The 26,667-nt window shown below is 39.3% G+C and overlaps 1 protein-coding gene across 1 annotated transcript in view; it reads left to right on the plus strand.

Annotated features, from left to right (window-relative positions):
* Positions 1-26,667, plus strand: part of ppp4r4 (protein phosphatase 4, regulatory subunit 4) — a 107,249-nt gene that overhangs the window by 56,208 nt on the left and 24,374 nt on the right. The window contains 10 exon segments of the mRNA XM_055640089.1: positions 6,134-6,240; positions 8,651-8,758; position 8,917; positions 10,499-10,615; positions 11,165-11,168; positions 16,450-16,572; positions 19,465-19,634; positions 21,746-21,865; positions 24,247-24,324; positions 26,139-26,222. Of these exon segments, the coding sequence (XP_055496064.1) occupies positions 6,134-6,240; positions 8,651-8,758; position 8,917; positions 10,499-10,615; positions 11,165-11,168; positions 16,450-16,572; positions 19,465-19,634; positions 21,746-21,865; positions 24,247-24,324; positions 26,139-26,222 (912 nt within the window).

Genomic DNA, 26,667 nt, shown 5'->3' on the forward strand with positions numbered 1-26,667 from the left:
CCCTGATTTTTTTAATCACCTGATCTGATCATTTAAACATAGCCTGACTGCTTTCAATGCTGTACTCTTCTTAAAAATAAAGTAATGTTGCTACCTACTGTATATCCTGGCCTATGCAATTAAAATATAAGTTTACTGATTTCAGAACAAGCAGTTTAAAATCACAGTCAACCCATCAGTTTTATATTCTTGCCTTCAACATTAAAACATTACTGAAGGCTTGGAGACGTTTGGGTGAAATTAGATAGCACAAAATACAATTACATTTGATGAACGTCATCAATATTGCTAATGGAATTTTTGTTCAATACTAATTATATGTAATACTATCCAAAAGCAACTGGGATCCTCTTTAACTCCTGTTATTGCTCTGCTTCCGTTTGAAGATTCTCATTTTTCTCCATTTGTCCTTCCAGTGCTTCAACACACCTAAGATTCATTGTCCCCTAATTCCTGCCATTTTGTACATTCCCGAGTTTTGTATTCCCATGGGCTCTGCTGTGAAGGACTCGCATTTTGGAATTTCCTGCATACATTTTTAGCTATCTACCGAAACTCCATAGGCTACTCTCTATGATGTACCCATTTGATTTACTTTAAAAAAATATATATTTTTATTGGAAGTAATTGTACAAGGATAAGACGATCGGCATAACATAACAATTATTGTACAGCTTCATTTTTAACCTTATAACCTAATTTAAAAAAAAAGAAAAATGAAAAAAAAAAGGAAAACAAAGAAAGAAGAAGGAAAAGAATGAAGAGAAAATAAATAAAATAGAAAAGGGCAGGAAAAAGACCCCTAAACTACCAAAGCAGTGCAGAAGAAAAGAAGAAATAAGAAAAGATGGAGATATACCTCCCCCCCTCACCTATCAAAGGCATCGGATTTTAATTTAAATTTGTGTTTAACCATTCTGTTGTAAAAATTCAGTAAAGGGTATCCATGTCTTAAGAAATTGATCTGTTTTATTCCGCCAAGACAAGCCTAATGTTTTCCAAATGTAGTGTCTCGGACATATCTGTACTCCACATCTTCACTGTAGGGACTGTTGTCTGTTTCCAAAATTTGAGTATTAATTTTTTCGCCATTATTGGGCCGTATTGAGGAAACGTCTTTGAAATATCGTTAGCTTAGAGCAGGCCTCTGACGTATGATCAGTTTTATGTCTCGTTCTAATTTAATTTTAGTATTTTGGAGAAGGTATCAAATATTCTCGTCCAGAAGTTTTGTAACGTTATACAGGAAGCAAAAGAATGGGTTGTAGTTGCTTTTTGGAGGAGACATTTATCACAAATAGGAGAGACATTTGGGAAGATCTTGTTCAATTTGGACTGTGAATAGTAGAGTCTGTGCAGTATTTTAAATTGTATCAGAGAGTGCCTAACATTAAGAGAGCAGTAATGTATGTATAAATGGCTTTCCTCCCAGCTATCATTTGAGATTAATAGACCCAATTCATCTTCCCATGCTCGCCTAAGCATTTCAGAAGATGGGACGTGTGCAGGTTAAAGGGTATTGCAAATATAGGATATTAACTTAAATGTGTCTGCCTGTCTATTCATGCATTTGTCTGATATATCTGGGCCCATAGAATGACAGTCTTATGTGTGTGTGTGTTTTCACATAGTCTCGGATTTGAAAATATCTAAAAAAATTACTTGCTTTCAAATGATATTTCTCCTGTAATTCTTGAAACAAAATCCCCTTCTCGTAAAGATCTCCCAGCGTTTTGATTCCTGAGTTTTTCCATTGTGCAAATGCCTTATCTAAAGTAAACTGTTTAAACGAGGGATTGTTAGCGATTGGTAAAAGGAGAGAGAAATTTCTCAGTTTGAGACTTGATTTCAACTGTTTCCAAATTCGTAGGGTGCGATGTATTATCGGATTTTGCTCATACGTTGATGTATTCAGACGTATTGGAGAAAGAAGAATCGGGCCTATATTAAAAGGCAAACAGTCTTCCCTCTCCATTTTTAACCAATTTACCTGTTGACATGTATCATCCATCCAGTAGATTAAATTTTTAATCTTAGTTGCCCAGTAATAGAAAAGAAAATTGGGGAGGGCTAATCCTCCATTTTCTTTAGATTTACATGTGTCGTTTGTGAATTCTATGGGTTTTAAGACGCGTCATTAAGACTGCTGAGAGGATCACTGGCACCCAGCTCCCCGGACTGGAGGACATCTACCGGACCCGCTGCATCTGGAGGGTCAAGGGCATCACAAGACTAAAAAACACGACAAGACTAAAAAACAAAAAACAGCTTCTACCATAGAGCTGTGACACTACTGAACTCTATCCCCCTCCCACACTGATTTCCCCCCCCCCCTCTCTCTCACACACCCGCCCATACTCCTATATGTTTATAGTCTAATGTTTTAATAGTTATTTTTTAAACCTATTTTTATACTCATATTCCTGTGCAGCTGGAGGACTGCTCCAACAAAGTTTCGTTGTCTTGTACAATGACAATAAAGATTATTATTATTATTTATTATTATTATTATAATCCCAAATAAAATTTGTAATAACAGAGTCAAGTTTAAAAAAAAAAAATCTTTTAGGGAGATAAATCGGTATTGATTGAAATAGGTGTAGGAGTTGTGGAAGGAAAATAATCTTTATGGCATTTGCTCTACCTTTAAGGGAAATAGGGAGTGTTTTCCAAAATTGAATAAGGGCATTTAATTTAGTATTTAATGGTGGAAAATTTGCTTGGAATAGAGAGATATATTTTCTAGTCACATAGACTCCAAGGTATTTAAATTGATTTACTTTGATCATCTACCATAATAACTCCTTTTGCAGCTGTCTGGTAAATTTAGTTTGATTATGCCTCAGTGATGCATCTTGGAATGTTTATAATGCTCCACATATTACTGGCTGTCCCTTTAATCACGAGCTTTAATTTTGAAATATTGTGAAAGTTTATTACAGAAAAACATGGGCTTGGTAAGGCCCATGGGAGAACTGTTGAGCAAAATTGAATTGTTTAATACAATATATATCTAAAGTAAGGCAAATGGACTTAATAACATTGCTCAACACATGAAATGTGGTACTTTTGCTCTCAAGGAAACACAATTGAAAGAAGGGTAGGATTGGCACAGTGTCATTTCAAGGTAGAGAATCTTCAGGTGTGGCAGGAGGGTGCAGGTACAAAAAGGATGTGGCATTGCAATGTTGATTAAGGAGAGAATTGCAATGATCATGAGGAAGGTCTTAAATGACTTTATTTGAGGTAGGAGCTGAGGAGGAATTTATTTAGTGGAATATGTGTTGAATGGCAGCCTTGGCAGCAGTCTATGTGTCATTTCATTTTTTTTGGTTATTTTTAGTGTGTCTAAAATAAAATGTATGTTTTAATGTTTCTCGGTATGTTTTACGTGGTGGGGGGGGGAAGGGGGGAATAGAGGGAAACCTTCAGTCACTTACCTCTGCTTACTTGGTGCGGCCTTTCCTGGAAACCGGCCTGGAGCTTCAAGCCGCAAGCGCGACGTGGACTTACCATCGCGGGGCAGGCAATCCTTTGCCGAGAATCGCTTTGGAAATGCTCCGACCGCGGGGCATGTGGACTTTAACACCGTGAAGCTGCGGTCTCCAGTAAGAAGAGACCGACTCGGGAGCTCCATGCTACGCAGTGTTCCAATCTGTCCCGACGACGGGGTTTTCATCATCCCGACGAGAGGGCTTGAACAGCGGACCTTCGGCAGAGGCAGTGCTGAGGGGTCAAAAGCCCCGACCACCACGGGTGAACAAAGGAGGAAGATGACTGAACTTTATTACCTTCCATCATAGTGAGAAATGTTGATTCCACTGTGGTGGATGTTTATGTTAAATTTATTGTGTACTGTTTTTTTTTTTACTTGTATGACAACTCAATAACACTATACCTTAATTGGTGCATGTGACAATAAATGTGAACTTGAACTTGTTGTTCAAGTGAGTTTATTGTCATGTGTCCCTGATGGGACAATGACATTCTTGCTTTGCTTCAGCACACAGAACATAGTAGGCATTTACTACAACTTGTATCACTATTGTTGATGTGACACTATAATGCCGCACTATTATATATTGCAAAATACTCTGATATTTATCTCTTTTCACCACCTGTTGCATTTGAATATGGCTTGATTGTATTCATGCATAATATGATTTGACTGGATAGCTTGCAAAACAAAGTTGTTCACTTTGTTGTTTTCAGTGATAAGAATAAACAAAATATGGATGGACCAATATCAATGATCCCCTACTCCCATGTTAGAGTTTCAGGGAGCATTGCAGAATCTGGATCAGGGAACAAGGATTCCCCTCCGAGATAGATGAAGCAGTCTCATCCATAGGTAGATATCCCCGGTCGCAACAAGGGCAAGGTTTACGGCAAATACGTACCTTCATTAGCCACGTGGGCACCACTCGCCACAAATATCCCCCAGGCCTTCCGCAAAGAGAAACTGGGCACAATTCTTCCCTTCCCTAAAAATCCCCGGGCTGTGAAATTGTACTGAAGAGGGTGCAAAGGAGATTCACGAGGATGTTTTCTGGGTTGGAGTGGTTCAGTTGTAGGGACAGACTGCATCGGCTGGGTTTGATTTTCTTCGAATGTGAGATTGTGATGTGGGGGATCATGCCAGCAGCCAGCTCAAGAGCAGGTCAGCGGGCGATAGATAATAGCACGCGTGCGATGGAACTTACTCCATGTGTCAGTGTGAGTAACCTCAATTTGGTCCCATGTTCACGCTGACACAAGTATAAGCTCCACCCGCCCGCTGTCCTGTTATCCATCACCCGCTGACCCACTCCGCTCTATGATCTTTGCTCTTGAGCTGGTCCCCTCACTGTTCAGAGGGAGAGCACTGCCAGAGGTGAGCGGGCCGGCAGAAGGCGCTGAGATGGAAGTGAGTTCCGCTGTCCGGTGATGGCGGCCGCTCGCAGCTACCCGAGCTGCTTCCCTCCCCGGCCACAATGCAGTGGCTCAGCGCCTGGAGCGCCGCGGCAGCATTGAGTGAGTGGGTTACTGGCATGATCCTCGACCCCCTCCTTCTCAACGCTCCTGCCCTCCCCGCAACTTTACCCCGGGCCAGACTCACCACACACTGTGAAAGGAACTCTTCCCCCCAATTGGTCCCTTGAACTAGTATAGTCATTCAATAAGATCATAACTGATTCATGTTGTCCCGGTATGCTCCCGTTTTTCCCACCATCTCTCCACCTGTATCACCCTCCACCCCCCACCCATTCAGTCATTCAGAATGAAGGAGACTTGGAAGCCTTGCGCAAATTGAATTGTTACTTTCTTTATTTTTACTTTTTATTTTTACGGAGAGAACACTCTGCGCATGCGCGGTTTAAGATTTTTTTTAAAGCCGGCTGACTGCCTACCCTGAGTAATTACTCACGGCACGTGCCTGAATATGACTCATTTATAATTATATATTTATATTTCTATCATTCTACAGACCTTGGCTGGGAAGCTGGGGGTCACCAAAATCGCTCCCAATTGGGCCCCGCGCCTCCTAAGTCCGGCCCTGATGATAGGAAACGTCTGCCACCTTGACTTTCCCCCCCTAGCCTGAAAGGAGTCCAAAACTAGAGGATGCAGGTTTAGAATAAGAATTAAGAGGTTTGGAGGGCATGAAATCTAGAACACAGTGGCTGACTACTTGGTGGAGGCATGTAGTCTCACAACATATAAGATGTGTCACTTGAATCACCAAGGCATAAAAGGTTATGGACAAAGTGCTGGTATATGATTAGTATAAATGGGTACTTGATGTAGACATGGTCGACTGAAGGTCCTTTTTCTTTGCTTCATAATCTAATTGCACTGTCATCAATTTTGTTCATTAATTCAACAAAAAGTAAATTTAGAAAATATGATTTGCTTTCAAAACCACTGCTAGTTTTAACTTAATATTTTTCCTTTTGCAAATTAAACAGTTCTCTAATTTTGCCCCGTACAGTTCTCTAAAAGTTTCTCTCCTGTCTTGGCAAACAAATGCAGTTTTGGTGATTTGTTTGGGGGGTTTAAAATTGCAAATCATAAACTATTAATGTAAGCAATGTATTTGTCTTCTTGAGCTTAAAAAATGTTTGTTTTCAGTAAATATTCTTTTTTTGTTTAGATTTTGTCTCCACTGGTTTCAAAGGCTCAGTTATCACAGACAATCCAGTCACGTTTAGCCAGCTGCAAAATACTGGGTAAAGTTTCCAGGAAATTTGAATCTCATATGTAAGTGAAAGAAATGTTTCCATCAGTGCTAAGATGCAATGATCTGATATACATGCAATCTCATATGTATCATACTTCTATGACGAAATATTTTATCATGTTAAGAAACTGAATACAGTTTGCTATTTTAATGTAGTTTTTAATGGTATTCTCCAGTTACTTTAAGTTTTGGAGGATGTCAAAAATGACCAAAATCTTATTTGAAGGTGTTCTCTTTATAGGTTACATTTCTAGTTTGATGAAAATAAGTGTTTTGGTTATTTTATGCAGCACACTTTGCTAGAGAAAGTAGACTGAATCATGCTGGGCTTGGTCTACAACACAAGAATTGCTATGCATGGTTCTCATCACTCACATATAACGAGTGGAGTCAGAGAAACTATGCTGTTGACCCACCAAGCCCTTGGATCTATACATGATTTATGAATGCTCTTTAAATGTTAATAAATGTTAAGTAATTGGTGATGCAGTGTGAAGTCTTCCTCCCTAGAGCACCATCTCACAGGCCAGGGAAGTCGGTGCTCTGTCTTTTCATGATTTTTATAACAGCAAAGAATATACAGTGCCCTCCATAATGTTTGGGACAAAGACCCATAATTTATTTATTTGCCTCTGTCCTCCATAATTTGAGATTTGTAATAGAAAAAAATCAGATGTGGTTAAAGTGCACATTGTCAGATTTTATTAAAAGCCATTTTTCTACATTTGGTTTCACCATGTAGAAATGACAGCTGTGTTTATACATAGTCCCCCCATTTCAGGGCACCACAATGATCCCAAACATACTGCTAAAGCAACAAAGGAGTTTTTCCAAAGCTAAAAAATGGTCAATTCTTGAGTGGCCAAGTCAATCACCCGATCTGAACCCAATTGAGCATGCCTTTTATATGCTGAAGAGGAAACTGAAGGGGACTAGCCCCCAGAACAAGCATAAGCTAAAGATGGCTGCAATACAGGCCTGGCAGAGCATCACCAGGGAAGACATCCAGTAAATGGTGATGTCCATGAATCGCAGACTTCAAGCAGTCATTGCATGCAGAGGATATGCAACAAAATACTAAACATGACTACTTTCATTTACATGAGATTGCTGTGTCCCAAACAGTATGGTGTCGTGAAATGGGGGAGACTATGTATAAACACTCCTATAATTTCTACATGGTGAAACCAAAATGTATAAAAATGTACCCACCATCTTAAGAGTGAAAAAGTTGCCCTTCAGATTACTGTTAAATTGTACCCTTCTCACCTTAAACCTAAGCCTTATGGTTCTTGGTTTTCCCCTACTCTAGGTCCTATAATGTGAACAGTGGACTGAGACCAAGCGATGTTAGCGGGACCGATGATGAGAGCCCAATTGTTAACAGAGAGTGGTGAATCTGTGGAATTCCTCTGCCACAGAAGGTAGTTGAGGCCAGTTCATTGGCTATATTAAGACGGGAGTTAGCTGGTGCCCTTGTTGTCGACCTAATGCATCAGGGGGTATGGAGAGAAGGCAAGGATGGGATACTGAGTCGGCCTTGATCAGCCATGATCATATCGAATGGCGGTGCAGGCTCGAAGGGTCGAATGGCCTACTCCTGCACCTATTTTCTATGTTTCTATGTTTACTTCAGTAATACGTTTTGACATCACAATTTTCTAAAAGGCATTGTCTTTTAACACTTTTTCAACTATTATTTTTTTTGTCCTCCCTTTTCATCTTTGCATTTTCCCACTTCCTTTACCCAGTCTCTGGCAGCAAAGGTTTTGGTCACCTTGATTTAAATCTCTTCTAACTCAAAATCCATATTTTCAGTGATACTTTTCGTTAGCTTTAAATTATACCATATAAACTGAATGACTGTTCTTTCATCTCTCTTTAATGTCTTTGACCAACATCTGACAAATACTTAGGTGCATTTACAATTTTAAAGGTGTGTATGTATATAATTTGCTGTAAAATGTTGGCCTAAATGGCTATATGAATTGTGTTAGCCTTTCAATTCAAGTGTTCTTGTAGTATTGATCCGAGCATGTAAGCAATTATACTAGTCTTTGCTGAAAATGTGAAGAAAAATAATGTGAAATGAAAAGTTTATATTGGAAATAGTTATTTTGCTACATAAAGAATGCCGCCTCCACACTAAGGTTACAACTTATAAAATCCCTAAATTATAAATAGCTGCTTGTTAAATCATGTTATGTGAACTCTCGTCACAACCTTCAGTTGTTTGTCAGTGATAGGAGAGCAGCATTCACTTGTTTGTGTTGGGGCATATGGGAACGCTATAAGAGAGCCTGAATTATGTCAATGAAATCCAGTTCTTTGCATCTTTTCTCAATTCCTTTATGTGTTATATACACTGGTTGATTATTATAACTATATTACAAAATACGAAACATCTAAATGGTTATATTGTCTTTGCAGAATAAAACGTGATATTTTGCCTCTCGTGAGATCACTTTGTCAGGATGTAGAATATGAAGTTCGCTCTTGTATGTGTCGTCAGCTGGAATACATAGCACAAGGAATTGGGTAAATATAGTAATTTACGATCCAAACGTATAAATCTATAGATACAAGGATCTGCAGATCCTGGTTTGTTACAAAAAAACCCAACTGCTGGATTAATTCAACGGGTGAGGCAGCATCTCTGGAGAACATAGATAGCCAATGTTATAGATCTGAAGAAGGGTCCCAACTCAGAACATCATCTATCAATGTTCTCCAGAGATGCTGGCCTGACCTGCTGAGTTACTCCAGCACTCGAGGTCGATCCCATTTAGTTATCGTATGCACAGACTTACTAATATCACTATACAATCAAAAAAGCCATACAACGAACAATCCTGCAATCACCTTCACCAGCAGTCTCATCTGTCAAAAAAAGGCTATTTAAACAAAGTAGTCGATATTACCTTCAAATGAGTTTATTATGATGGATTACTCTGGTGCGCCTTCTATTCTAACAGTGCTTTAATGTCAGATTAATACCAAAAAAATGTCCCTTAGCAGCGTCCTTGATACTTGATAAACTTGATCAATGGTTTCCTTCAAAGAAGCCCAATTTAGTTATTAGGAGTTTTATACTGTGTTTTAAATTGTTGACCATGTCTTTGGTCAATTTATTCATTAATTTATACCTTGCATACAATGTAGATTAAATATTGATTCTAAAACTAAATGTTACCCTACAAAATAGTGTTTCTTCTATTGTTAAAATATTAGTCTTGCATCCAATATAATTTGGATGATTAGTTTCATTGTCACTTTTTGTGTTGAAGTAAAAACTAACCAAGCAGAAATATTTTGACGTCTTATGACGGTTCATAAATGATAGGAGTAGAATTTTAATTAGGCCTGAATATGCAGAAGGGTGTCAGGCACGAAACGCTTGCCTATTTCCTTCGACCATAGAGGCTGCTGACCCGCTGAGTTTTCTCCAGCCACTTTTGCTCTACCGTAGAAATTATGCATTAGTTCCGACCAGAAAGTCTACTCGCGCCATTCAATCGTGGCTGATCTATCTCTCCCTCCTAACCCCATTCTCCTACCTTCTCCCCATAATCTCAGAACCTGTACTAATCAGAAATCTAATTGATATAAAAATATCCACTAATTTGGTCTCCAAGCCTTCTGTGGCAAAGAATTCCACAGATTCACCATCCTCTAAAGACATTTCTCCTCATCTGCTTCCTAAAAGAACGTCCTTTAATTCTGAGGCTATGACCTCTAGTCCTAGCCTCTCCCACGAGTGGAATCATCCTCTCCACATCCACTCTATCCAAGCATTCACTATATGTATGTTTCAATGAGGTCTGATTATTTAATGAATTCTGATTATTTCAGGAAGTGAAATCATTTCAATATGCAGTAAGTTCTGAACAATTGGGTTTTGATAGTAATAAAATAACATTTTGCTCCATTTTTGAATTTATGTTTTAATTTGAATTCCAATTATACCATGGGTTTTGCATTTTGCTGCCAGAAGTGAAGAAACACTGAATTGGAGAAAGCAGCCTGCAAAAATCCTAGACCATTCAATTTGATACACATCAGCAGTAAAGATGTTACTCTTTTCTGTTATGGAAATGGATTATGGTTAAGCTGTAATCATGCAAATTTAATTTATTCTTGAAACCTCTATGCAAATTTAATAGCTTCCATTTTACTGCTATGATTGAAATGCCAGCGTGATGCTTGTGGAATTAAGAATAGAGTGTACAGGAAAAGGTAAATCTTTCCATTACAAATGTGTTTTATTGTTCGTAACAGTATGAACAGACGAAGATTGGGATACTTCCGAATTACGCCCGAATGGCCAGAGATGACGGGAGCAGGGTACGTATTGCTGCATTGACACCATGATACACCTTACTTGTGATGTTGACAGTGGGAAGTTAAGATATCAGGGTTACAATACGATACGAGATGGATTCCCCAATAAATTCAAGTACCTAGTACATTCTAGATATGACTTCGCTAACAATAATAGGATCTATTAACTCCAATTGTACATTAAACAGATTTCAAATGAAATTTCAAACATACAAGGAAGTATACGGAGCAGAGAGGTTCTACGTTTGGTTGTACAGGGTCTTGGTGAGACCACGGCTGGAGTATTGCGTACAGTTTTGGTCTCCAAATCTGAGGAAGGACATTATGGCCATAGAGGGAGTGCAGAGAAGGTTCACCAGACTGATTCCTGGGATGTCAGGACTGTCTTATGAAGAAAGACTGGATAGACTTGGTTTATACTCTCTAGAATTTAGGAGATTGAGAGGGGATCTTATAGAAACTTACAAATTCTTAAGGGGTTGGACAGGCTAGATGCAGCGAGGTTGTCCCGATGTTACCGAGAATCCAGGACAAGGGTCACAGCTTAAGGATAAGGGGGAAATCCTTTAAAACCGAGATGAGAAGAACTTTTTTCACGCAGAGAGTGGTGAATCTCTGGAACTCTCTGACACAGAGGGTAGTTGAGGCCAGTTCATTGGCTATATTTAAGCGGGAGTTAGATGTGGCCCTTGTGGCTAAGGGGATCAGGGGGTAGGGAGAGAAGGCAGGTCGGGATACTGAGTTGGATGATCAGCCATGATCATATTGAATGGCGGTGCAGGCTCGAAGGGCCGAATGGCCTACTCATGCACCTAATTTCTATGTTTCTATCTGTCATATGGCATTATGTGACTGTGTTTATCAGGAGCGATTTTATGGAATGTTTTCATTATTTGATTGTATTTTTAAAAATAAACATCCACATAGAATTAAAATTATGAGATTTAAAATAACTAATACATGAAATAAATTTTACAACTGAAAATCTTGTTTCTCTGGGAAATTTTGCAAAGCTCGTAACTGTAGAATAAGAATCCTTGTCAGTATAGAAAATACTTAACACCTGCTTTCTTGAGACATTGACTCCTGTAGATGTTCATAAGTTCTAGGAGCAGAATTGGGCCATTTGGCCCATCAAGTTTACGCCATTCAATCATGGCTGATCTATCTTTCCCTCTCAACCCCATTCTCCTGCCTTCTCCCCATCACCCCTGACACCTGTACTAATCAAGAATCTGTCAATCTCCACCTTAAAATATCCATAAACATGGTCTACACCGCCGCCTTTGGCAATGAATTCCACAGCTTCACCACCCTCTGACTAAAGATATTTCTCCTCATCTCCTTCCTAAAGGTACGTTCTTTTATTCTGGTCCTAGACTCTCCCACTAGCGGAAACATCTTCTCCACACTCACTCTTTCAAGGCCTTTTATTATACGGTAAGTTTCAATGAGGTCCCCCCTCATCCGTCTAAACTCCAGCGAGTACAGGTCCAGTACCTTCAAAAGCTCATCATATGTTAACCCAGTCATTCCCAGGATGCTTTCAATGATGGGGCAGAGTTATGCCCATGATGGACTGAACTGAGTGTTATGTATGAGAAGGCAAAAGAGGGGATTGCAAAAAATTCTACTTTATGTATATGAAAACGAAATACTTTGGAAACTAAAAATTATGATTCTTAGTTGTCTTTAGGTCTGGTTGTAAACCAAATAGTTTATAAAGGAAGGGTACTGCCCAAAACATTGCCTATCCATTCCCTACAAGGATGCTGTCTGACCTGCTGAGTTACCCCATCATTTTGCATTTTGCTCTGGACTCCAGCATCTGCAGTTCCTTGTGTCTCTCGTTTGCATACCTATTCAATTTTGGTCATCTGGTAAATGGAACTTTAATTATGTCAAAAATAGCATTCAGGATCATGTTTGCTTTTGGATGCTATGAAATCTTCAACCTAAGTGATTTATATAATTATGCAGTGGAGTATTGGACCCTGGACCATGACCCCACAGACTAGCACCAGGTCATTATCTCAAACAATATCACTGGCTTCATCACTTCTGGCTCCCTGCCCTCCCAAGCCTCCAACCTCATCGTTCCCCAGTCCCGCACGGCCCAATTTTACCTTCTCCGCAAAATCCACAAACCTGACTGTCCTGGCAGACTCATTGTTTCTGCCTGTTCGTGTCCTACCGAACATTTCCACACACCTCGACTCCATCCTATCTCCCCTGGATAAATCCCTCCCTACCCATGTTCAAGACACCTCACACGCTCTTCGTCTCCTCCATGCCTTCCATTTTCCAGGCCCCCATTACCTCATCTTCACCATGGATGTCCAGTCATTCTACACCTCCATTTCCCACCAGGAAGGTCTTAAAACCCTCCATTTCTTCCTCGCCTGGAGAACCAACCAATCCCCGTCTACTTATACTCTCCTCCGCCTGGCGGAGCTGATCCTTACCCTTAACAACTTTTTGTTTTCTCTCCTCCCATTTCCTCAGAATCCAAGGTGTAGCTATGGGCACGCGCATGGGCCTAGCTATGCCTGCCTCTTTGTAGGGTACATCGAACAATCCTTGTTCGAGGCGTACCGTGGCAATATCCCCGAACTCTACCTCTGCTACATCAACGACTGCATTGGTGCTACCTCCTGCACCTATGCAGAACTCACTGACTTCATCCATTTCACCACCAACTTTCATCCGGCATCAAATTCAACCATTTCCGACATCTCCCTACTGTTTCTAGACGTCACTATCTCCATTACAGGTAACAGGCTATTGACTGACATCTACTGCAAACCTACTGTCTCCCATGGCTATCTGGACTACAATTCTTCCCACCCTGCTTCCTGTAAGGACTCTATCCCCTACTCCCAATTCCTCCATCTACTCCGCATCTGCACCCTGGATGAGGCGTTCCACACCAGGTGCATCGGAGATGTTCTCATTCGTTAGAGAACGGGGGTTCCCCTCCTCGACTATAGATGAGGCTCTCACCAGGGTCTCTTCTATACCCTGTAGCTCTGCTCTCACTCTCCATCCCCCCCACTCGTAACAAGGGCAGAGTCCCCCTTGTCCTCGCCTTCCACCCTACCAGCCGTCACATACAACAAATAATCCTCTGACATTTTTGCCACCTCCAACGGGATCCCACCACTGGCCACATCTTCCCATCTCCTCCCCTTTCGGCTTTCCGCAGAGACCGCTCCCTCCGTAACTCCCTGGTCAATTTGTCCCTTCCCACCCAAAACACCCCATTCCCCAGGTACTTTTCCCTTGCAACTGCGGGAAATGCTACACTTGTATTTTTACCTCCCCCCTTGACTCCATCCAAGGACATAAACAGTCTTTCCAGGTGCAGTAGAGGTTCACCTGCACCTCCTCCAACCTCATGTATTGCATCCGCTGCTCTAGGTGTCAGCTGCTCTACATCGGTGAGACCAAGCGTTGGCTTGGCGATAGCTTCGTCCAACACCTCTGCTCAGTTCGCAATCACCAACCCGATCTTCCGGTGGCTCAGCATTTCAACTCCCCTTCCCCTTCCGAATCCGACCTTTCTATCCTGGCCAGAGTGAGCCCCACCGTAAATTGGAGGAGCAGCACCTCATATTTCGCTTGGGTAGTTTACACCCTAGCGGTATGAACATTTACTTCTCCAATTTCAGGTAGTCCTTGCTTTCTCTCTCTTTCCCCTCCCTTTCCCAGCTCTCCCTCAGCCCACTGTCGCCACCTCTTCCTTCATTCTTCCCGCCCCACCCCCACATCAGTCTGAAGAAAGGTCTCGACCACAAAACGTCACCTATTCCTTCGATCCATAGATGCTGCCTCACTTGCTGAGTTTCTCCAGCATTTTTGTCTACCTTATATAATTATACAGAGATGTGTATTGATAAAGATTGAGATCGTTATCTATGACGTTGGAGGCAAAGTATGATGATGGAGGTACGTTGTTGTGATTGCAACGTTGTGACCAGTGATGAATCAGTGCTCGGATCTTTCACTTTTTGTCATTGAAATTAATGATTTGGATATGAAATACATAAAATTATGATAGCTATGACTAAGTAGACTGCAAGAAACGTTTTCCCATATCAGAAGCAGATAAAACTTGAGGACATGGGCATAGGGTAAAGACGCCTTCTTCAACCAGAGCATGATAAGTACCTGGAATGTACTGCCTGAAATAATGGTTAATGATGGGTTGTTGACACCATTTAAGAAGACTTGTCTGAAGAAGGGTCTTGACCTGAAAAATCACCCATTCCTTCTCTCCAGAGATGCTACCTGTCCTGCTGAATTACTCCAGCATTTGTGTCTACCTACCATTTAAGATTAATCCTGATGAACTCATGAATCTCTTGGCGCAGTAGAGGCATGGCCCAAGTGGTTTTCTATGTGATTAATACACAAGGGTGCTCCGTCATTTCAGTGAAAAATCATCTACGATAATCATCAACATTAGTACCCCGCAAGGATGCATTCTCAGCCCCTTACTATAATCCTTATACACTCATGTTTGTGTAGCTAAATAAGCCAACTCAATTTACAAGTTCGCAAGCAACACCACTGTAGTTATCCGGATATAAATTGATGATGGAGTCTAGGAAGGAGACTGAGAACCTCGTAACATAGTGCCAGGATAATAACCTCTCACTCAATGTCAGCAAGACAAAGGAGATTATGATTGACCTCAGGAAGTGAAGCCATACACACACCCTGGAATGGCCCCAAAGTAGCGATGGTCGAAAGCTTCAAGTTCTTAAGAATACATATCACCAGCAACTTATCCTGGAAGCTGTGGCCAAGAATGCACACCAATGCCTCTACTTCCTTTGAGGGAGATTAGGCATGTTCCCAACAACCCTCAACAACTTCTACAGATGTGCCATAGAAAGCATTTTATCTGGATGCATCACAGCATGGTTTAGGAACAGCTCTTTCCTAGATCGCATGAAATTGCAGAGAGTTGTGGACGTAGCCCAGATCATCACACAAACCAACCTCCCTTTCATCTACATTTCAAGCTGCCTCGGCAAGCACACCAGCATAATCAACAATGAGTTTCACCCCGGCCATTCCCTCTTCTCCCCTTTCCCATCGGGCAAAAGGTACAGAGGTTAGAAAATGCACACCTCCAGGTTCAGGGACAGTTTCTTCCCCACTATTATCAGGCAACTGAACCGTCCTCTCACTAGCTAGAATTCCGTCCTGACCTCCCATTTACCTCATTGGAGACCTTTGAACTAGCTTTAATCAAACTTTATTGGACGTTATCTTGCACTGAATATTGTATCCTTTATCTGTACACTGTGAACGGCTTGATTGTAATCATGTATAGTCTTTGACTGGAAAGAACACGACCAAAGCTTTTCATTGTACCTCGGTACATGTGGCAATAATAAACTAAACTAAACTAGCATTCTTGTACTGGAGCACAATGGAAGATCATAAGGTCATAAGTAATAGGAGCAGAATTAGGCCATTCAGCCCATCTAGTCTACTCCGCTATTCAATCATTGATGATCTAGCTCTCCCTCCTAACCCCATTCTTCTGCCTTCTCCCCAAAACCCCTGATACCCCAGCCCCTGAGATGTGACACTATCTGTTGCGCAGTAGGTTTGGGACAATATTTGACAGTGCACACCTGAAGTCCAGGACATCATCATTTTAAATGATGAACTGCTAGCCTCTCTGTTCAGAACCATCAACATTTACCTGCATGATCTGGCTCACTTTAATTTCATAGCAAATGAATTGTGTTTTGAGATTTGTCATGTTAATATTTAGCACTTGTATTTGATCAAATGACCTGCATTGTTGCATCTTTGTATAGGATTATCTATTACGGGAGTAAAATATAATTTTCTGCTTACCTTGTTAGATGACCGGACTCAAATTATATTTCCCTTGGTGATGATGTTTTGTGAAAAATCATTCAAAGCAGATGAGACTATCCTTGCACCATTGTCACACCAACTGGGGAAGCTCTGTCATGGTCTCTCAGGTAAAGCTAAGATCATATTAATAATGCTGTAGGTTTAAGCATTAGCTGTTTATTTAAAATGTATAAACGGCTTCAGTCTTAAGTATTCGGTTTCCTTCATTTCTCCATATCTGCATTATTATTGCCAATGGATAATCGTATTTCACATTGACTGCTTGAATGTTTCCAGTTTTCTCTTTTCACACATTCCCTTTGTCCCTGTGAGGACAGTCTTGTTGGTTGCCGAAGGATACAGAAGAACATAAATCAGATGGAAAACGTAGCAGATGGAGTTGAATCCAGACAATTGTGAGGTCAACTAATACTGAGGGAGACCATTTTTAAGGTTTATAAAGTTATGGGAGGCATATATAGAGTGGATTGTCTTTTACTAGCAGTAGGATAGTAGGATTTCGTTGTCTCTGTAATGCATTTCGTTGTCTCTGTACTGTACACTGACAATGACAATTAAAATTGAATCTGAATCTGAATCTGAATCTGAGGATAGTCTAAAATTAGAGGACACAGGGTTAAGATGAAAAGAGAAATATTTAAAATAAGTTTTTGACAGCATGCTGAGTATATGGAACAAGCTGTCAGTGGAGATGATAGTCGCAGGTATAATCACAGCATTTAAAAACCATGCTGCCATTACATAAATAGGTGAGGAATAGAGGGATATTTCCCAAATCCAGGAAATTGGAAATAGTGTTAATAAGCACCTGAGTCAGCCTGGGCTGGTTGAGCTGAAGGGCCTGTTTCCATATTCCTTAACTATGACTAATTATCATTGTTCATACCATTCCCTATCATTCCCTATTTTAAGTATAATCTTGTGTCAATTGCTAAGTGCAGAAGATATTTCCAGATTCCTGGTCCTATTTGCATTTAGAAGTATTTCCTAATTTGCTCAATTTTTTCCACATTCTGCCTCGGTCTCTAACCAACAGAAACAGTTTGATCTCAACTCTATCAGTTCCCTGTACTGTGACAATGACTGGTATGACTCTGTATTTTGAAAATTTCAAGTTACTCCATAATGAAATTATTTGTTGCAATTTGATCCATGGGAATTCAAGCATCGTTCTGCTAAATGCATCTGGTAAAAGTATCATTCTTTCTATTTGGAGGTAGACAAAAATGCTGGAGAAACACAGCGGGTGAGGCAGCATCTATGGAGAGAAGGAATAGGTGACGTTTCGGGTCGAGACTCTTCTTCGACCCGAAACGTCACCTATTCCTTCTCTCCATAGATGCTGCCTCACTCACTGAATTTCTCCAGCATTTTTGTCTACCTTCGATTTTTACAGCATCTGCAGTTCTTTCTTAAACATTATTTCTATTTGGCTCATATATGATTCCTCGACTCTGCCTGACTGTCGAAAATTTCATTTGCTTACTTTGATTCTTTTTCCTTTTGAAGAGGTATTTTTATTCTTTAACTTTTATGCTTCTATTATTAAACACTATCAGAACTTCAACAGATGTCATTAGCTTTGCTTGTATAAAAACCAAATAGGTTTGACACTAACTACTCTGCACTCACCAATCTGAATATTCAATTCTAATACTCACCACTTTGAAAACCAAGGAAATACTTGGAGAATGCATATCATTCTTATGCATATAATACAACACATATAATTCTTTATTTTAACTGCAAGCCTGATTGTTTCCACACTGCTTTCCCCCATTCATAGTTATCTTCTTAACTATAAAAAGCTGTTTAAACAAAGCAATAATTTATTTGTTGGATTTCTGTTATGCCCCCATCTCAGCATTTCAAATTTCCCTGAACTTATGTTAGGTATTTCTTTTCCATAGTTTATGTTGCTAGGTGCTTCTATTTTTAATTTTCCATTGACAATTTTGATCTAATTTCCCTTTTCATAGGTTTGACCTCTGCCTTCAGATCACAAGCTTCTTTTTAGTATATAGTTGATATTAATTATTTTTAAGTATTTCTCTCTTCTGATGCTTGCTTATGCTAACTAATGTAATATGTCATTTGTCACATCATTTGTAATTATTCTACAGTCATTACTTCCCAAATGTCTGCTACTTTGTTTGAATCACATTATTATCCAAAACTTTGCCAAGTGTTATTTTCCTATAGTTAGAATAGTGGAATTTGGACTGAAGCAAATTTCCTTTATTCATTGCAAACCAGTTTCATATTCATGTTTACCTTTCTAGTGTATGCCTCTCAAATGATGATCCAACTTTCTTAATGGATTTTGTTTCCAAAATATACCAATAGTCATATTACTGATCTGCCACATGGTAATTAAAAGTAGGTTTTATTTGGGCCATGCCTCTATTTAAATACTTATTATTTAGAGCTTTCACATGTGTACGTGAGTCATCCCACTCATGAAATAAATAGATTGTAATTATTTGCAGCAGAGGCCCTCTCCAAAAATATTTAATGTGAGCTATTGAGAAGAGTCTTGTACAGTATGCATTGAGAATAGCTGGTGTATCTAAGAGGAACCGAATTTGTTTGTAGATGGAATAGCCTTGTGGTATTAAGGACACTTGGCAAGGACAATAATATCATTAATATTAATAGAGAATGGGTTAATTTGATACACTTTACATCTACCCTGTTATACTAAATGTAAGCATGTATGTGAAAGAGAAAGATACTGGGAACAAAGCTTTCCTGGAGGATGGGGAAAGAGAATGCTAGAGATGGGATTTGTTAAAGAGCAGTAAAAATCTATAATCATTGTGCTAAGTGCAAAAGCTATTGGAATGAGCTTGTAGAGATGGAAATTTATCGGGTTGTGTTTGGAAGGGAGATTAATAATGACTCAGATAGTCAATCTGGTGGCAGTGAAGGTCATTTTGAGATTCTCTATCACCAAATGGTAAGACGCTTTATCAATTATAACCTTCTTTCTCATTTAGGGAATTTAACTGATGAACAACATATGTGGTTTTTGGATTTCTACAAGAAATTCAGTACATTAGGCCTACAGCATGAAAATGGTCAAAGCGAGCACTTGACTCAGTTCTATGCAGCAGAAATGGATGCAAAATATGCGTCTGTGAGACAGAATTGTGCCTACAATTTTCCAGTAAGTATGGATCATACATTTGTGCACAACATTCTTGCCAGCCTCCCAACATGTCTATTAGTGTTTTCTTACTCTTTTCAAATTCTTTGTTGTCTCCTTTTCTGTCCATCTTTTTCTTCTATTTTGTATGAGGTGGTGGCTATTCTGACATATTGTGGTTGCTTTTTAGTGTAGGAAGGAACTGCAGATGCTGGTTTACACCGAAGATAGACACAAAGTGCTGGAGTAACTCAGCGGGTCAGGCAGCATCTCTGATGTAAAGGAATAGGTGACATTTCGTGTCGAGACCCTCCTTCAAACTGTTTGGGGAGAGGGAAACTAGAGGTATGAAAAGGTACAGAACAATCAGAGCCGGCACCGATGACCAAGGAAAGGTGGAGCCCACAATGGTCCATTGTTGGCTGTGGAAGAGGTGGTAACAAACAGTGAAACCAGCAGGAGGACAAGAATGGGGGAGCGACAGAGAAAAAATAAATGCATAGGAGAAGCAACACAAAGTGCTGGAGTAACTCAGCGGGTCAGAGAACATCTCTGGAGATCATGGATAGGTGACGCTTCAGGTCAGGATCATTTTTCAGGAGTACAGGAATACACAGGGATTAGGCCATTCAGATTGCCAGTAGGGCTGATCATTTACTTCAGCACCATTTTTGTTTACTTATGCCATTTCCCTTCATTCCTTTGACATTCAAGAATGTAACGATCTATGTATTAAATATACTCAGAGACCATTCTTCCACAGCCGTCTTGAGCACAGAAATCCAAAAAGTCACTACACACTGGGTGAAGATATCTCACCTCAGTCTCCAGTGCCAACTCCTTTGTTTGAGACCCTGACCCAAGGGTCCAGCCAAGTGAAACATCAACATTGCAAGAGAGAATGTGGTTTTGAGAATCTAAGAGAGAATGTGGTTTTGAGAGTTATTTAGATAGCTGACAGGATGGTAGCGATTAATTCCCTCGATAGAATGACTATTTTATAAATAGTTATGCCAGATCAGAGAAGTAGAATTAACATAAGATCGTCACAATGCTGTCACGCCAACTGTCCCCTTGCCTGAAGTTTCTGTACGGTCCATACTTAATAGATGTTGGACATTGGAATTAATAAATGGGAAAAGATTATTAGAAATTAAGATTGTAAAGAAAGAAACATTTGCATAGACATAAGACCAAAAATTCAACCAGATCAAATATTAAATACAAGTTAGGATGGGAAGACGAACACTGCATAATGGTGACTGAATATGTTCTGATGGATTACATCTCTACTTCAGTTTGAAGAAGCGTATTCTCAATTTTTCTCCCCTTGTGCAACCACAATGACTTACACTTATGTACCTTTAAATATACTTTTGGCACATCTTAAACAAAAATAAATGACAAATCAAAGGAGTGAGGAGAGTAAGTACGATCACCACTTTGTTAACAATATGGTGCGGGGAGGGTTTCCATGGAGAAAGAAGGTAAGCAGGTATTCTCAATGGTTCTTTTATTATGTGTACTAAGGTACAGTGAAATTCTTCTTTTGCATACAGATCACTAAGATTATTGTGGAGGAAGGAACTGCAGATGCCGGTTTAAACCGAAGATAGACACAAAATGTTGGAGTAACTTGGCGGGACAGGCAGCATCTCTGGAGAGAAGGAATGGGCAATGTTTCAGGTTGAGACCCTTCTTCATACTCTAGTGTGAAGAATGTCTCGACCCGAAACATCACCCATTCATTCTCTCCAGCGATGCTGCCTGTCCCACTGAGTTACTCCAGCATTTTGTCACTGAGATTATTGTCGTACATAACTACAATCCCCGATTAAGTACCGAATGCATAGAAATAACTCATGGGGTCCATATGCAATAACCACCAGAGTCCTGTTCCCTGGTTTGCTCACAATATTGACTGAAGGGGGAGAATGGTGAAAAGCCAGAGTCAAAGGCAACAGAGCTTTTTTTTTTAGATTTGAATGTTACTCCTTAGCTGTAAGAGGAGATAGAGAAAATGCATCAGTGTTTCACAGGGACAAATGAATAAAATGAATTCATTTATTTTTGAATTCCTGAATTGGCTATAGTTGTTTATACTTAAACTTAATTTGTCTTTTCCCACACAGGCCATGATACTTTTTGTGAATCTTCAATGTTTCTACACTGAACTTTATCCCATTTTTTCAACCCTCTGTCATGACCCTGAAACTCTTGTCCGAAGAACGATTGCCACTGGCTTCCATGAAGTAAGTGTGTTATGTGACGTCGTAGTTAATATTTGTAGTTACAGTTAAGTACTATCTGAAACAATTGTAAGTATTTTAGCCATAGTTTAAAAACAGACAATTGACTCCATAACAGGGACATGTAACATAGGCTTTAAGGCTCGGGTCCAGTTACTGAAAGCTCCTTGTGTAATGTTCAGATGATCAGAACCAACTATGACATCTGGAGGGTAGATAAAAAATGCTGGAGTAACTCAACGGGACAGGCAGCATCTCTGGAGAGAAGGAATGGGTGACGTTTCGGGTCGAGACCCCTCTTCAGACTGGAGAATTTAAACTAAACTAATGAAATAAATATGGAATGAAAATGTTGCTATCAAAAATGGTAACCATGAAACTGCCACTGTCATTAAAACCCATTGATTCACTTTTATCCTTTTGGAAATAAAACTTCCATCTGGTCTACCTGTGGCTCCAGACCAATATAGTTGATGATTAAATTCCCCTCTAAAATGGCCAAGAAAACCAATTGGTTTGGGGCCAATTCAGGAAGAGACAATTCGTGTCCACATTCTATGAATGAAGAAACAGAAAATTATTAACATGCAAATGTTGAAAATAGTGTTCCAGCCTATATTTGAATAGCCTGTTGACACAACATCACGACACAAACATGAATAATGGCTTCTGCACAGCCATTGTACAATTCATGCATGCCAACCATATTGGATCTGCAAGTGAATGAAAAACATGCAAACAAAAAGAGAGAAGAAAATTATTGGAACATACCAAGAATCTACATTATTTCTTGTTGCTTCCCCATATACAGAATTATACTTGGGGAGTGCTTTATTTATTTAAATCTATTTTAGATTGATTAGTGATAGCAGTGCTTCATTGCTGTACTTGTGGTTTACTAAGAGATTTTTTTTTTCTGAATATGACACAGACTTGGAATTTTCAATTTCTTCCTTGTGTATTGCATAATACCTGGTACAAGTCCTCAAATTGGACAGAAATGAGGAACGATTGTTTCACATAAATGTCCAATGCACAATTACTTCCAACTTCAGTTCATAATTGTTCCAATATTAGTATCCTTTTAAATCTACAAAACCTAGCGTGTGTCCAGAACAAAAAAAAATATTGCTCAAGGTTAAAACATAATAATAATAATCTTTATTGTCATTATACAAGACAACGAAATTTTGTTGGAGCAGTCCTCCAGCTGCACAGGAATATGAGTATAATGAAAATGAGACTCCTCTAGAAATGTCATGGTAATTATATAATATGCTTAGCATGAAAGACACAGAACATCTGACTAATTGAATTAGTAGAATTCCCTTTTTAATCTCTATAACACTGCTGATTTATTGGTGTAGATCTTTCCATCTCGATATCATAAAACTTAAAAAAAAAAAAAAAATCCCATTATGATTTTAGGCAGTGTCCTCATGAGGTTCATTCCAAAATTTAGCCAAATCCAGTTCACTTGTGTCATGTCAAAACACAGCTGAATGTAGGAACTGCAGATGCTTATTTACACCGAAGATAGACACAAAATACTAGAGTAACTCAGTGGGACAGGCAGCATCTCTGGATAGAAGGAATAGGTGAAGTTTTGGATTGAGACCCTTCTTCAGACTAAGAGTCAGGCACAGAGATAAGGAGGTGTAAGGTGTGAAAACGAGATGAAGTTCAAGGAAAATGTAGAATAGATTGGCTATGACGACAAAGCAAACAGAGATAAAATGGAATCCAGGGGACAGTCAGAGTGGTTGGAGAACTGGAAAGGGGGAGGGATGGGAAGCAAAGGTTACTTGAAGTTAGAAAAGTCAATATTCATACCGCTGGGGTGTAAACTGCCCAAGCGAAATATGAGGTGCAGGAGGAACAGTTTGGGCAGCATAAACCCCAGCCGTATGAATATTGACTTCTCTAACTATGACCACTTAAGATGATGGAAGGTAAATGCATGAAAGAACAAAATTTAGGGGGTAAAATATTTAGATCATTGGAGGTACATTTATCTTACATTGTCTGAATAGATTTCATGTGTGGAAATTTGTTTGATTGTAGATTGCAGAGACAAGGAGTTGCAACGCAAAAATGTGGATTTTGGCAGATTTGCCACATTACATTTTATGTTAGAAAACCTTTATTATTTACTAATATTGAATGCTTGAAGTAGAATTTGGAGAAACCTAAAATGTATGGAATATTTTCTGTTCTAAGCAAGACATATATGATGAAACCGTTTGAATCTTTTGTTAGGCTATCCTGAAATATGTTTGTAGTTCTCGGCGCAATATTATTTTATGAGTGATCAGTTCAATTGTTGCTAGATTATAATGTTCTTCAAATGCATCCATAAAATGTTGTGCATTTTACTCCCATAGGTCATTAAACTGCTAGGCTCCAGTGTTCACTTGGTTCACAAAGAACTGATTGTGCTGTTACAAGATGAATCATTAGAGGTAAGGTAAAAAAAAATTGCCACCACTCTTTCATCACGAATTATTTCCCAATTATGTGGATTTTTGGCTTTTGAATAAAAGTCTTCAAAATTTGTCTTTTTTTTTGAAGAATGTAAATTTTTCTACCAATTCTGCAGATAATCATTGATTTGTGGCCATCATTGGACAAATATATTTGTCTGTCATTACTGCCTCCCGGCAATATTTAAAATCTTTGTTTTGTGCAATAGAATTTTCCTCTGTGCTAAATTTTCCATAATTATATCACATTATTTAAAATTTGCTCCATATTTAATACAAAAGCAAAGGGGAAAAAAAAGGGTCTTTCAAAAATCCCACAGTGCTTTACACCCAATGATATTTGGAGGTGTAAAGATAGATAGATAGATAGATAGATAGATAGATAGATAGATAGATAGATAGATAGATAGATAAATACATAAATTGGATAGGCATATGGGTGAGAAGGGAATGGAGGATTATGGTATGAGTGCAGGCAGGTGGGACTAAGGGGAAATAATTGTTCGGCACGGACTTGTAGGTCCGAGATGGCCTGTTTCCGTGCTGTAATTGTTATATGGTGTAGTCACTGTTTTAGTATAGATGCAACAAACTTAGCTGCAGCAACTTAGCTACAGCACTGTCACTATAAAATGTGTGATAACACAACGTCATTGGCTGGCTATCAAGGAAACTCTTGTATCGCAAATTTAAAAGTCATGCAGAATGCTTAACTTGTTGAGTCAAGTCTTGGGCTGCAGGTAAAAAATCATAGCTACAGTAACAGTAGAAAATGTAACAGCTTTTAAAGCATTTGTTATACTTGAAAAAGATTCTGCAGCTGTGAATTATTTTTTTTTGTAATTACAACTATGAAATGTGGCATCACTTTCCATATGGATGGCATCACTTTCCATATGGATATGTCAAAGTCTATGAAAACCATCTTGCTCCATCTCCAGATCAAATTGGCTCCTGGTTGATTCTCCATAAATTTTTGTTTGTTTAACATTTTTCTACATGTATCTTCTTCCACATGATATGTTAATTGTTTAGGAAATGCCTTCCCTGTTCATGATTTTAGAGTTTACTAGACCAAGTGCAGACCTCCCCCAATGGTGTGATCCCCCAACCCAATATTCCACCATGCACCTGTCTCCTCCAATGGAACTGAAGCCGTTCTCAAAAGTAAGATTCCAGCACTGCCCTGCCTCTTGAAAAAAAAATCCATTGACACCTCCCCTGCCTGCTGCAGCAGTGAAAAGTTCAGTGTTCCTGTCTTGCAACATTGTTTCGAAGTGTGTTGGCAGCTGATAGGAAGGAGCAGCCGTCAACGAATCAAAAGGCAGGAAGGGATCCGTACTGCAGGCGGACGGATTTGAATTTTATATATATATAGATAGATATTTAATCCATATTGACAGATTTGGTATTTATTATAGATAATTAATTTCTCCCTTGTGCTACAGAATCTTTGGAGTCTGTAATATGCTGGAATATTTTTTATAAAAACGATGTGTAGTCCATGAAGGATTATTAATACATGGAAATGAATAATAGTTCTAATTGAAAGGTGGTAAACAATCAGCTGTCTACTTCAAGCAGTTCATTAAATATGTGATTTGCAACATAATCCTTTTTTAAACAATGATGACTGCTGCTCTTAAAAAAGAGCAATCTTCTCTGGTAATATGTATACCAGTACTGCTCACCAAGTGCAAAACAATGCATTATTGTTTTCATAATTACTTTTGTTCACTTCCTGATGTGGTTATGCTGTTTAAGAGCATGGTTCATTATTTTGCTAAATCTAGGTATTGGATGCCCTGCTAGATCACCTTCCTGAAATTCTAAGATTTGTTATTGCAGGAGGAGACCAGGTGGGAACAGAGAACAAGGTAAACAAACCCACATTTGTCATTCATTAGAAATGTAATTATTCAAAATCTTTGTCACGAGAATACCTTTTCTGCAACCACCTGTATAGTGCTATCAAACGTGAGGGCTCTCATTTAGATAATTGACTCGTGTGTTATTGACACAAATGACAGGGCTAAAGTATTTTAAAGGATGTTAAAAGGGCCGAATGGCCTACTCCTGCACCTAATTTCTAAAAAAAAAAAAAAGGAGAAAAAAAGTTGAAAAGCTGGAGAGGTATGAGATGGGAATTGTAGCCTTGACTGCTAAAGGTATGGTCATTCATAGTAGAACAATTGAAATGGACAATGGTGAAGAGGCCAGAATTGGAAAATCCTGGATTTCTCACATCTGTAGGCAGGGGGATGTACAGCTAATGATGATCAAGGCCATCGGAGGGATTTGTAAATAACTTGAGAACAGGAA

The sequence above is a fragment of the Leucoraja erinacea genome, chromosome 9, assembly GCF_028641065.1.
Source record: "Leucoraja erinacea ecotype New England chromosome 9, Leri_hhj_1, whole genome shotgun sequence".
In the NCBI taxonomy this organism is placed as follows: domain Eukaryota; kingdom Metazoa; phylum Chordata; class Chondrichthyes; order Rajiformes; family Rajidae; genus Leucoraja; species Leucoraja erinaceus.